This window comes from Polyodon spathula, chromosome 12 (assembly GCF_017654505.1).
Source record: "Polyodon spathula isolate WHYD16114869_AA chromosome 12, ASM1765450v1, whole genome shotgun sequence".
NCBI classification, from domain to species: domain Eukaryota; kingdom Metazoa; phylum Chordata; class Actinopteri; order Acipenseriformes; family Polyodontidae; genus Polyodon; species Polyodon spathula.
This window is the reverse complement of record NC_054545.1, coordinates 7,833,098-7,846,229: the sequence shown is the minus strand read 5'-3', so window position 1 is coordinate 7,846,229 and position 13,132 is coordinate 7,833,098. Positions and strand designations below refer to the sequence as shown.

The 13,132-nt window shown below is 35.4% G+C and overlaps 1 protein-coding gene across 1 annotated transcript; it reads right to left on the bottom strand.

Annotated features, from left to right (window-relative positions):
* Positions 1–6,801: 6,801 nt before the first annotated feature.
* On the bottom strand, positions 6,802–12,883 carry LOC121324754 (26S proteasome regulatory subunit 4). Its single transcript, XM_041266908.1, has 11 exons — positions 12,828–12,883; positions 11,934–11,987; positions 11,547–11,643; positions 11,201–11,325; positions 10,852–11,037; positions 10,535–10,663; positions 10,177–10,273; positions 9,879–10,068; positions 9,047–9,198; positions 8,645–8,799; positions 6,802–7,157 (listed from the first exon to the last, which is right to left on the bottom strand). Exons 1-11 carry the CDS (start codon positions 12,828–12,830, stop codon positions 7,023–7,025), a joined length of 1,323 nt encoding a protein of 440 aa, XP_041122842.1. The 5' UTR covers positions 12,831–12,883; the 3' UTR covers positions 6,802–7,022.
* Between the last annotated feature and the right edge of the window lie 249 nt (positions 12,884–13,132).

Sequence of the window (13,132 nt, the reverse complement as noted above, 5' to 3'; positions counted from 1 at the left end):
TCAAAAGCTGGCTAAGATGGAATTCTTTGGTTGTGCCAGTACTTGGGAGAAGGCATACAATTTATTTATCTCTCATATTTTACTGAGAAGTTGACTGTTTTTCTCTTCTGCTTTTTAAATATTATTGTTCAAAAAGGGAAAACGTGTACTTGGGGAGAGTTGTCAGGGATGCTGAAGTTTCCAGTTGCACCAGTTTGATATCAGTATTATTGAGCATTGCCGTGGGTGTGTAAACCAACAAAGATCAATTTACTGTCTGTTGATGGAAAACATGCCGATAAGCTTGAAAGGCTTCTGACAAAAAGCAAAAAGAAAAAAAGTTAGCTATTTGATACTAGAAAACAGGTCTCTGGTCACAATCAGCATTAGCATTTACATTAAACAACACTTGGCAAATTGGACATTTTTTACAACAAATTTCTTCAATTTTTAACAAATGATCAAAACCCCACACACATCATTGTTTTATTAATACAACTTCTATAGTATATGCTAATGTACAAGTACATAATGGGAAATGCTCTTTAAAATGTAGCAGAATATGAGAGCAAATGCACCCGAGGTGTGGCGCTAGCCCACAGTTTCACCACCCTGTCGTGCTATGTTGCTTAAACACCACTCTGTTCTAAACTCCCCAGACCACAGGGAAATGTCTTGTGTTTTTATATTGCAGATGATGAATGCCCTGATGCCTTCCCAGCCCGGGAGAACTGTGAATTTGATGAAGTGTGCGAGGATGCCTTTTGTAAATATAATGAATATGTCACCTGTCACTTGAACAGGTGTGGGACCTGTGAGGCTGTTTTCCATGGCCACGATAATCACACTGTCAACTGTAACCAGTGTATGTTCAATGCTCGCTCCTCTTGCCTGTTTTCTTCTGTTAGATACTAAAACGTGGACCTCTGTGGGTTTTCAGAACTGGTGAAGCAGGCCAGCTTGAACTGACAGCAGGTTTAGTGACAGACCCTTTCTCTAGAACATTAACAGTTGCCTTGCAATACTCAGCCAGCTGATAAAACAGACAATTTGCTGTGCTTTTAAATACCCAAGTGTGCTCGTTGGATCATGAAAAAACAAACAAAGAAAAATACATTATTTTACTATAGAAATGTACCTTATTAGATATCAACAATATAATTAAAATACTGTTACAGCCAGCCAGTCCAAGTCTGTTGAAAAAATATTGTTTCAATAAAGATATTAAATTGCATTTTTAGTTAAAAGAATACTCTTGGAATTAAATAATAATTTTTCTGTTCAATTGTATATATTTACTACAGTGCAGAATATTGCAATATTACAGTATATTTATTTGTAAACAGGCATTGTAGTATACTCAACAGTACAGTTTTATTTTAATGTTCTAACATAAACCTCTCAGGTCTTATAAACCGGTGTGGTGTTATTTTGTGGTACATACAAAAAAAGTGGTACACTGTGTATGCCTGGGCATGCACACATGATTTTACTTAAGAACACAAGGAAACGACCATCTGCAAGGGGTGCGATGTACTGAGTTTGGCCCTCAAAATTCTTCTTAATATCATTTTTTTTTCACAATTATGCAAATGTATGTGACTTCAATGGATGAGTAACAAATTAGGTTATCTAAAATTGTAAACGTATATCATTTTGCAGGTGAACTGCAGTCTGTCTTGTTTGCAGTGACTTGTGCAGTACCATTCTCCATTGAGTGTATGATTTTTTGCCGTTAAACTGGTACGCGTACCACTTTCTGACAATGTACCACTTTCTGACTCTACACTGGTACTAATCCCCAGCCATCTGGCTGTTGGTGTGTGTGTGTGTATATATATATATATATATATATATATATATATATATATATATATATATATTTCCTCTAGTGACGCCAAAATGCAGGCTGATGCACCTGGAGATGCTTCATAAGAGTAAGCACGGGGGCAGTCCCCACGGGGGTCGCCTGGATATGGACAGTGTGTACGACCCAGAGTGTGAGAGGAATGGCACCTTCAGAGCCAAGCAGTGTGACGACGACTCCAACCTGTGCTGGTGTGTGGACAGCGCTGGGGTCCGGGTCACTGACAAGACTGGAGACGACCCGAAATGCGATCGACTTGTACGTGTTCAGTAAGTAAGGACGTACATTAAATGTATTGTTACAGCCTTGGATGTCACATGACCATTTTAGATAGTGGTGCTATTGTCCTGGTAAAGATGACACTGGATCAGTGTCCAAGGTTGTTTCCCCATTTTAATTTTAGTTTTGGGTATTCTTTCCCAGACATGTAAGTTTACTGTTGTAGCATATAAAAAAACAAACAAAAAAAACACTATTTGTTTGCTTTTGTATGAATAGTATAATCTATTTAACCGCCTGTAGTGGTTTGTAATGGTGCTTTTTGCTACACTGTGATTCTCGTTAGAATTGAATGGTCTGGATTAGTATTATTGTTAGGCATTCCAATGCTGTGTTAACCCACAACGTGTTGCAGTAGGAACCACTATTCAATGGTAGTTTGTCCAGCATTTTATCTTTATAAGACAAACCAAATAAAGGTGATCTATTATGAGAGCAAAACATTTATGAATGTAATTTTCTAAATCCACAGCCTCATCGAGATTTTTTTTATCTTCAAAGTTGAGTTTATGTTTTACACAGGAACAGAAGAGGAGGTACGAAGGTAGGTAAAGGTTCTTTTTTAGTTATTTATGACCTCAAAGATATAGCGCTCAAACGCCTAGCATAGAATAGAATATTTCCGGTTTCACTGTATGGTTAGTCACCAGATGTATAAGAGTAAGAATCTGTCACTTCAAATGAGATTTTCATATGTATGCATTGAGAAATTGCAATTACAGCCACCAAGAATCATTGCAAACATCATAAAAAGGTAAGAAGAAAAAAAATAAAGTATGTCATTTTCATTGTCTGACAGATTTAAATGTTTTAAGTGGCACAAACCACACAGGACCACACCTTTAGCTGTTTTACCCTAACATACGCAGTTTGTAACACTAGTTAACAACTAAGTCTACAGTGCAATATATTTAAATGTGTTTATTATTTTAGATTATAAATAAATACTAATTGTTGTTTTTACTGTTTTTTGTTTCAGGAAACTGGCCATTAAACTGGTCAAAGAATACACGTTTCCGTCCGTTTGGTTTAAGATCTTTTATTCACATCCAGTGTCATACAGGTACAAGATATATATAATATATATAATTATATATAATAATATATATATATATATATATCTTTCGTCTAGAAAAATAATATTACCGTATGCTTTTTATATTCATGGCATATATTCTGATATTTCAGTATTTTTCAGCTTTGGATTGTATTTAGTGTATCTTGCTCAAGCTGTAGCAATGCCCATGTGAGTATTTTCATGTTAGACAGGAATGAATGTGCTGGCAAACACACTAACCATGGTGGAAATCCCAATGTGTCTTTTCTAGCACCCAGTTTTTAATCTCACTGTAAACACTGGCATGGAAAGCTCCATACACTGGTGAGAAATTATTTTTGAATAAATTACAAACCTACAAAGATAAGTAACACTTTTTAATTTTTTTATTTTTTTATTACATTTTGGCTCAATATTATACTTTAACATTTTGTTATGGTAATCAAGATGTTAGGGATATTGTAGTTACAGCATCTCCCTGGATAGTAACAGTGAAGCAATTCAGATGCATCCCAGGGCATATAGAATCAATACAGGATTGGGAATAGATGCCATTGATAATCCCCTTGTGTGAACCTTACACAGGCCTTTGCTTGTGAGTAGATGGTTCTATACCACAATGGGTAGGGTCTGCTGGTTTGATTTTATAATACATTTTTACTGTCAACCAAATGAAAACTTGTACATGCCTCCTGAGAATCATTGGCAATTATTGGTAATTGTTTTTCCTAGCAAGAGACAATTTCTATGAGGCTTGTGTTTTGATCAGGGTTGTGTGACTCATTGATTTATAATTCTGTTGTTCCTGATGGCTGCAGATTCAAGAGCTGTCCCATGAGGTGTCAATCAGACTGAGTGAGAATGGCACCAAAGATCCTGTAGATGTAGCTACAGTGGCCTACTACATTGAGAGAGATGTAGGTATCACTAATGGAGGAATTAAGTAATAATACTGGATCACTGAATTATCATTAACATATTTTTATGTTACCTAAGAAACATACTTGATGTTATAGTGCAACTTGATGGTGCATGGACCTCCACTAGCTAAACCAGAGGACACAGTTACTGTTCTGTACTTTATCACTGATATCAAGCTGGAGTAAGCTAAACTCCAAATTGTTGAATCATAGCGCCCTATTAACAAAACTTTACGGGACTGTTTTAAGAAATGTCTGTTTTTGTTTGGCCCTTTTCAAATGTTTTAGAGGGGGTTAGTTAATGTTCAAAGCACCGTTTAACCTAAGTTAATGATTATAAACATAAAAAAACCTTAAAGTACTGATTTAAAAATAATGCCTACTCTGTACTCCTTTATGTGAAAGTGTTTATCTAGTGGTGTGAAACAGCTCTTATGTTACTTCTTATTTTCACCACTAGATGGACAAACCTACTAATGCCTTCATCAGCATGCAGTTTAGTCTCCATGCATGTGCTTCGCCTCACTTTCAGAGTCTACCACCAATGGTGCCCAGTGTCAATGGTGCTGAATTGTGTGGTGGCAAAGTTGAGACCATCGGATTAAAACGTTATGCAACCGTCTTTTGCTTACAGCTGAAGAAGAGCAAATTCTCCCTTGAAGTTGATGGCAGGAGCCTGGAAGTTGAGCGTGATTCAATCAAAGTCCTGTTCTTTGACAATGAGCCCCCACGCATCAACATGAAGACCATCTCCCCAGGGTTTGCTGCCATCATCATAGTCATCGCCTTGGCTATTCTGACAGGAATTGCAGTCTTTGTGAGTAATTAACAGTTTATACTTGTCACGGTGAGACAGGAGCACTGGGCTGCGTCCTGTTTTAATGGTCGTGACTTGGTTTGAGAAATAGAATCATGCCAAATGCCTAGCCTAGAATGGAGTATGATTTTCCTGTTTCTCTGTACGGTTAGTGTCCACATGTTACAGAGTAGGTAGAGATCCGAAGTACATAGGATGTTGCAGTGTGTGGTATTATGTACAGTTTCTACTTTATCAACCTTGCAAAATAAGATGATGTCATCAATGAAAATGTTAGTTCAAATAAACACCCCTTTCAACAGATTACAGGATGGAGTTCGTTTTTGATAAATACATATTCAGAGTTATCAGCAGGGGTTGCCCCAAACACATACTTTAAAAACAATAGGGAATCAACTGAAGCTCAATAGTGTATATTTCTGCTGTCATCCTCATTGAGTTTTAACAGTTTATTCCCACTGTTTAATTACCCACTGCCTTTTATTTATATAGATTTTTTTTGTAGGTTGTGGTGAGAAGGAGAGCAGAACAAGAGAAACAGAGGATGCAGTTTGAAGTCATTGAGGTAAGAAATTCTGACAGATATGAGATCTGGTTTGTGAACTGTATTGCATGTCACCACAATGTTTCTCTCAAATGATACCTCCATTATCACTCAGCAACTTTTGACAAGACCATAACATAGACATAATTGTCAGAAACTAATTAGCTAGTTTTTTTTTTTCTTTCAGGGCCAGGGGCTTGATGATTATCACCTTACTCAAAGGGAGACAATGGGCTACTACTACTACTGAAGAGTCACTAATCTATTTCATAGGCTGATATCCAGTTTGTACAGACCTGAGGTTGCAAACTTAGTTCTTCGCAATGCTATGCGGTTATTAAATGTAGAGTTATTTGTACTTGAGGATTTGAATAATGTTTAACAATATCTGATGATGCCCAGGTATCCAAAACTTTATATAATTCATGATCAGAATGTTTAAAAATATCTGTATAGGTATAAATATCAACTGTGCTGGTTTTGTGTGAATAGGGTTTTGTCTAGCACTCTAAAAAAAAAAAAAAATAAATAAAAAAGATTCTTTATAAGAGTTTCTTTCTTTTTAAAAGTAGGTATTTTTTAGTGTATTTAGAATTTTCAAACACACCAATCATCTACTCTGCAGTATTCCAGATTTTGATGATGAAGGGTTATTCACAATGATGTCAGCAGGTGGCACCACAAACATAGACTTTACAAGGGGGTGGATTCCAAATAAACTTCCCTTCAGAATACAAAGACAGGAGATCATGCATACCTGACCATTAGTACTTTGACAGATCACATTCACAGTATATGGAGCAACTTTAAACATTGTTACACTTCAAAGCAGGGTTTCTGTTGCATCATTTTTATTGGGCGCAAATTGCACTATACTGGGTGCTCCAACCTATGCTAACATTGCACAGATACAGCTGTTTCAGCAAGATTGTGTTTGGACATATATTAACAGATGCACTGTTAATGCTATGACAAGTAGGGTTAGCAGCACAAATTTATAAATCCAATTTTCTAAAGCTAATGTGATGTTTGCTAAAAATTGTTTATACGAATAAATGAATTTCAGAATGTATATAAATGCTAATGCTGTATGTTTAGATGTCTGGTAATTATTAAACAAAATCTGGGTAAAAACAATGATTTGTGTTATTTTCACAAAATAAAATGCTTGTTCGAATCAAAGACGTTCTAATCCAATATACTATTTATACTACAAACTAAAATAGTTCTTGTAAAAGTTCTCCAATCCATACAAATCACGAAGAGTTTAGGAAAAATTTTTTTTTAGTGAAACACTGTGGATAAGTAAATATTTAACATAAAACCTGACAAATGTTATTTCTGAAATGAAATATTTTATTGTCAAATAAGATGCTTTACAATGACTTAAAACCCTGCCCCAGCAAGGATATCACAATTCATGCAAACACTGAGTTTTATCAAAATCTCCTTGGTCATACAGACAACAGTGCTTGCTTTAATATACAGCGGTTTACATCCTTATGCAACGAGTATACTGTCAATACTATGAAGAGAAATGTAAAGGTTTCTTCCTTAAATTAAAGATAGAGTCCCTCTGGTGTGCCCTCCTGTTTCTTGTAAAGAACATTTTCTTTGGACTTTTTAAAGTCTTCATTTGTCACTTTCATTCTGCGTTCTCGTAATGCCATCAATCCACCTTCTGTGCAAATGGCCTGAAACAAAAAAACAAGTCATAACAAAAGCAATTCTCTCTCTCTCTCTCTCTCTCTCTCTCTCTCTCTCTCTCTCTCTCTCTCTCTCTCTCTCTCTCTCTCTCTCTCTCTCTCTCTCTCTCTCTCTCTCTCTCTCTCTCTCTCTCTCTCTCTCTCTCTCAGGAGTCTCTAATTATATATATATATATATATATATATATATATATACCCCCCTTGTCCGAAACACAAACCTATAATTGAGTTAAATTTAAAGCAAGCTTTGTGTTTGGATATTAACTCAATTTAAATATTCGTTCAGATAGTCATTCATTTTCCAAAGGCAATAAAAGCCAACTTATTGCACAGAACATAGGCAGCATAAGAGAGCATAAATTGTACATAAGTTGATCCTGCATTTTAACTATTTTTTATTTAATTTTTTTCTCATTCCTTGCCATTGCTGTTTCTTCACAGTAAGCAGTGGCCACAGACACGTTTTCATAAACTAATATCTTGAGGTTTACTTGTGCCTTTTTGTAGCTGAACAAGCAAACGAAAACTGAAATGTAACTTTAAAACACTCCAAATAAAACAAAACGTGGAAATGACATTGTAAAACAAAAAGGAAAAAAAAAAAAGTTTTGGTTCTTGTTTATTACATTCCCCATAAGTCACAACAACAAATATATATAATATATACAATCTATATATAAATCACTACACAACATTTCCAGCAAGTTGGGCACTGTATAAGCAAGGCATTTCAGAATGACGTGCTTGTTTTTTTTTTTCTGTCCCATGAGATTCAGACTCGCTCTAAAACAGCACAACAATTTTTTGACCTAGGTAGCTTTCCATGGAGATCACTATGCGTGTCCATGCATAATCTGGTTTGTTTACTTTTTTCTGTATAAAACTTTTAAATAGAGGCTCAAGAGCTGCTGTGTTGACCCTGTTTTTTTATATATTAAATTTTGCATATCGCAGAGCTTTTTTATTTTTCATTTTCAACTTCTGGTGAGACGGTAAATAAGTGCAAGGTATTTCTGTCATTTCTAGCAAATGCAAACATCTGATTTTTGTATCCTGACACATGTTAAATATTCGTTCAAATATTCGAATATTTGTCCCAGCACTGATTACATGATTTTGAGTAATTACTTTAAATCAAACTAAAAGGAAATCTATGAAACGTAAAGCATACATAATTTCACTGAATTCTGTTCCAAAATACAGAGTTAACATTTAGCTTCATGTAAAAGCAACAGCACACGTTGTCAGCTTTGCTTAAATCTATGCCCATCCTTATTCTATGTAGATGAGCTTATGTTATTTACCAGACCACTCCAGTTCACAGGGCACATGTAGTAGCCATTGTACTTTATACTGTGACTAACAAAGGCCACAACATTATTTATCAACATATTTTTTCTTTAGAAACAGTTAAAAACTTGCTCTAGTTCAATCTATGACAAAAACAAAACTCTGGAGATTTTTAATTTTACTACCTTTATGTCTGCCCCAGAAAGATCATCTTTTGCCAAAATTAAGTCATCCAAGTTTACATCGTCAGCCAGCGTCATTCTGCTTGTGTGGATCTGAAAGATTCGCTTCTTGGTCTTTTCGTCAGGCAATGGGAACTCAATTTTACGGTCAATTCTTCCTACAATGACAGGGTTAAATACAGGAGATTGTAACATCCACACCCAGGCACAAGTATAATATTCATTGTATGAAACAGAAAGGTTCAACTATTCAAATTTAACATCAGAAATGTATTAGTTAGTATTCTTAAAACATCTGGGTTATCTTTAAAATACAGATATAGTTTTAATAAGGATGCAGTAACATTACACAGGTTTACACAAATTGGAACTGCATTACTGCATCTACGTTTTCCTGTTATGTACCTGGCCTGATAAGGGCTGGGTCTAGCGTTTCTATCCTGTTTGTTGCCATGATGACCTTAACATCACCGCGGGAATCAAAACCATCAAGCTGGTTGAGCAGCTCCAACATTGTACGCTGAATCTCTCGCTCGCCCCCAGAATTTGAGTCGTATCTGAAAACAAAAAGCAACATTAATAATTGTGTCAACCTCATGTTTCAGAAAAACTACTGGTTTATTTAGGGGATGTCAATTATTGAGTGGTTTATGTTATGATTAGGGCTTTGTTTTACCGTTTTTATTAATTTCATTTTTTGGTGATTATTTATAATTTATTTTTAGCTATTTGAGTTCTATATAAATTGTTTTTTTCTGGGCTTTCGTTTTTTATATACTGTATGAAATTATTGTTTTGGTTACTTTCATTAAAGTTAACGTATTCGGAACGAATCAATGTGAAATACAAGTCAGGAAGGACAATGCCTAACTGCACTGGTAAAGTTTTTTTGTTTTTTTTGTATTGGGGTGGGGGGTGGGGGTTTATCGGTTAAAACCAAAAATCAGAAGCCCTAATTATGATCAATACCAAAGAACAACCAAAGAGAAGATGTGGGATCGACTGTTTAATAACTGAAATAATTTTAATGTCAAATATAGCATACAAACCAATCACAGGATGTTATTACACTTAAGTGTTTCCGTGTTTTTAGACATTATTGGAAAGTAAATGGTAATGAATCATATTGTACCTGCTATCTTATTATTTTGTAATGTCTGTAAACTACATCATACAATATTGTTCAATTATCCAATACAAAGTGTGAGAGGAAAAACAAGGCACAGCCATTGCTTACCTCTTTGTACCAATGGCATCGATTTCATCAATAAATACAATAGAAGGAGCGTGCTCCTCTGCCACTCTGAACAGCTCCCGCACAAGTTTTGGACCATCACCCAGGTACTTCTGAATTAACTCAGACCCAACCACTCGAAGAAAAGTAGCTGATGTCTGATTCGCAACAGCTTTGGCCAACAGAGTTTTGCCTTTTGAAAAAATATAATTGTGTAATTAGCCTCTCAACACCCAAGTGCTACCAAATTGAAGAAAAATAAATTAAAAGAGGATAATTGATAACTATTTTAATTTCTTACCTGTACCAGGAGCCCCATATAGAATAACTCCTTTTGGAGGCTTGATACCCATCTCTTCATAATATTCTGGATGGGTAAGTGGAAGTTCAACAGATTCCTGTGAGAGAAAAAACACAGTAATCAAACATCTATTCAAACGTGTACCAAGGCTGCAAATACAAATTAAAAGTAACAAGTATCACGAACAGGTCACCATGAACCTCCAGCGTGTGCAAAAGAATGTCCTAACCAACTCTTCTCTGTACATGCATAAAAGTGAGACATAAGGACAGAGGTATGCTTCCACTGAATCTTTGCCGTCGCTCCCCTCCCCCCCAAAAAAGAGTAAGCTATAACGTAAGATATAAATTGTCCTTACTTTGATTTCTTGAATCTGGTTATCTAGCCCTCCAATGTCTGCATATGTCTCTTGAGGGGCCTTCTCAACCTTCATGACAGTGACCAAAGGATCTGTGTCATCCATCAGAACTCCTATGACAGCATGAACCTAGCAAACAAACATATGCGTCAAGTGGAATCACAAATATGTACCATTTTCAAATGACAAAGGTTATATTCTGCTTCATCAGCAGTATTAAAAAAAAATCACTGACAAGCTTGTCAATAAAATGAAATACCAATTAAGTATGCCGATTTAAAATAATGAGTTATCAAATATTGCATTAATATTATTACCTTGTGGTTAAGTAGGACAGAGCAACCAGGCTCCAGCAGATCCTTGTCTACAAATGACAGAATACTGACATAGTGCTCTGAACCCACAGATGTAGAGACTATGGCATGGTTGTCATCAATGATCTCCTCCAGAGTACCCACAGACATTGGGGTTCCTCGTAGATCATCTACCTTTGATCTCTCTTCCTGTTCAAACAAACAAAATATGAATGTTTTACTGAACAACACATGTAATGGAACTTGACTGAGAATAACAGAAAACAACTGTGATAGACAGATATACTGGCACAGGTATAGAAGTTATCCACTGTAACACTCCATTCCAATCCATTTGTTTAAACTGAAATACCTCTTGCTTCTCTTCTAGGGGTTTCATTTGTTCTTGATTTCGGATAAATTCTTCTTCCATTAGCAAGTAATCTTTAATTCGCTCCAATTTAAGAAGCTTCAGTCTGCACTGAGTGTGAGGGGTCACTATGACAAACAAAGGACAATCATAAATCCTTAACAAAAAAATAAACCACATTTTCTTTATCTTTTACCTTTTGCAGTCGTGTCCAGACATGCTAAAAAAAAAAACAAATCTTGACAGAGAGATAGAGATGCTGTATATGAATTATGGTACCTATTTTCCCCAAACTATACAGTACTTTGATTTAAAAAATAAATAAATATTATATATATATATTTAATACCCAAGGGTAACTTGCTAGCCGCATCTGGTCCTTTTGATTTCTTCTTCCTTTTGCCAACTCTGGTTGGAATTGGTGGTTCATATTTCTTCTTCTTATCCTTCAGATTAAAATATTTGTGTTAGTCAAAATGGTTTCTACAGATTACTTCACAATTTCCTTTACTAATGTGAGGTGTACAATGCAGTACATAGGGAAGATCAAGTTGTTTAAATTGTTCTTGGGTTATATTTGTCTGGCTTTTCAGTTTTGCCAAAGCAAACAGAATACATTTTAATAATTCTATGACACTTAATTATTATTTTTAAACTGCAACTTACAACAGATATTATAAAAAGTGGATATAATTTCAGATATCAACTTAAATGTCAAAAGAAAAACTTTTTTCACCTTATCATCCTTCTTGCCACCACCAGGTCCATGTCCCCCACTCTGGCTTTGACCCTGAAAAATACATTTTAACAATGAAAAGGGAGAACTTCAAATTTCAATTAAAGGCAATGCTGAATTTAAATCTTGAACTTTGGTTTCCCAGTATAGATTTTAATCTTCTACACAGGTAATGTCATAATCAAATGCAAAATACATATCACAATGCAGACAAGGGCTTTAGAGGTAGTATAATGATGTACAATAAGAAAAACTTCACCCCGGTCAGGAATTAACAAAATTCGATCGTAGACTAAAGCGTATTCTTGTACCTTAACAACGCGTGCTTTTGTTGACAGCTATTTTACAATGTTTTATCAGACCATGCGAATGAATCCAGTTATTTGCACCCGCAAGTATATAGTTTTCATTTTGCAGCGTAAAATAAAACTACAGCTACTTTATTTAAAACAAAACAAACAAAAAAGTCAGATTAAAAACCAATACACATCGTGTTAATCTGTATACTGAAATGTTGGCCCGCTCTTTGTTTTTGTTCCTGAAACAGTACGTCATGGATATAATGTGTCTCTTATTTATATATACACAAGACATCGTGAGTTACAAATAAAATAATACGATATCTTACTTCAAAATAGCACCCCCCAAGCTACCAAAACATACCCGTGTAAATTGTTAAAATGAAGTACAGTACAAAATAACATCGGTAAGAGCTGGAATGATTAGACAAATCTGAGACACAGCCGTGTGGTTAGAAAAGAGCAATTATTTTGATATTCTAATTAGTCTCAATGGACGCCGTTCAATAAACAGAGTAAACGCTGCCACACCAAGTGTTCTTATTTTATTTCTAAACTAAAATATCTTCCTAGATCTCTGAATTTGCTCACTCACCATCCTTCAACGAAGCGGACTGTCTCTCAGGAAGTACGTCACTCTACGGCAAAGAAGTCTGGGACAAACTAAACCACAACAGGGTGAATGGTGAGATTTTTGAAAACGCGAACTCAAAATAGTTTTGAAACCTAATGCATTGACGGAGATTAAGAAACGAATGTGCTGCGAATAATACATTTAAAATCTACCAGTAACATTTCAGGAACACAAAAAAAAGACCAAGACAGGTAGAAAATAATATTCACTGTTTAGAACAGGTGACATCGGAGATAAACATGATGAAGCAAGGTTTCGTGCTTGAG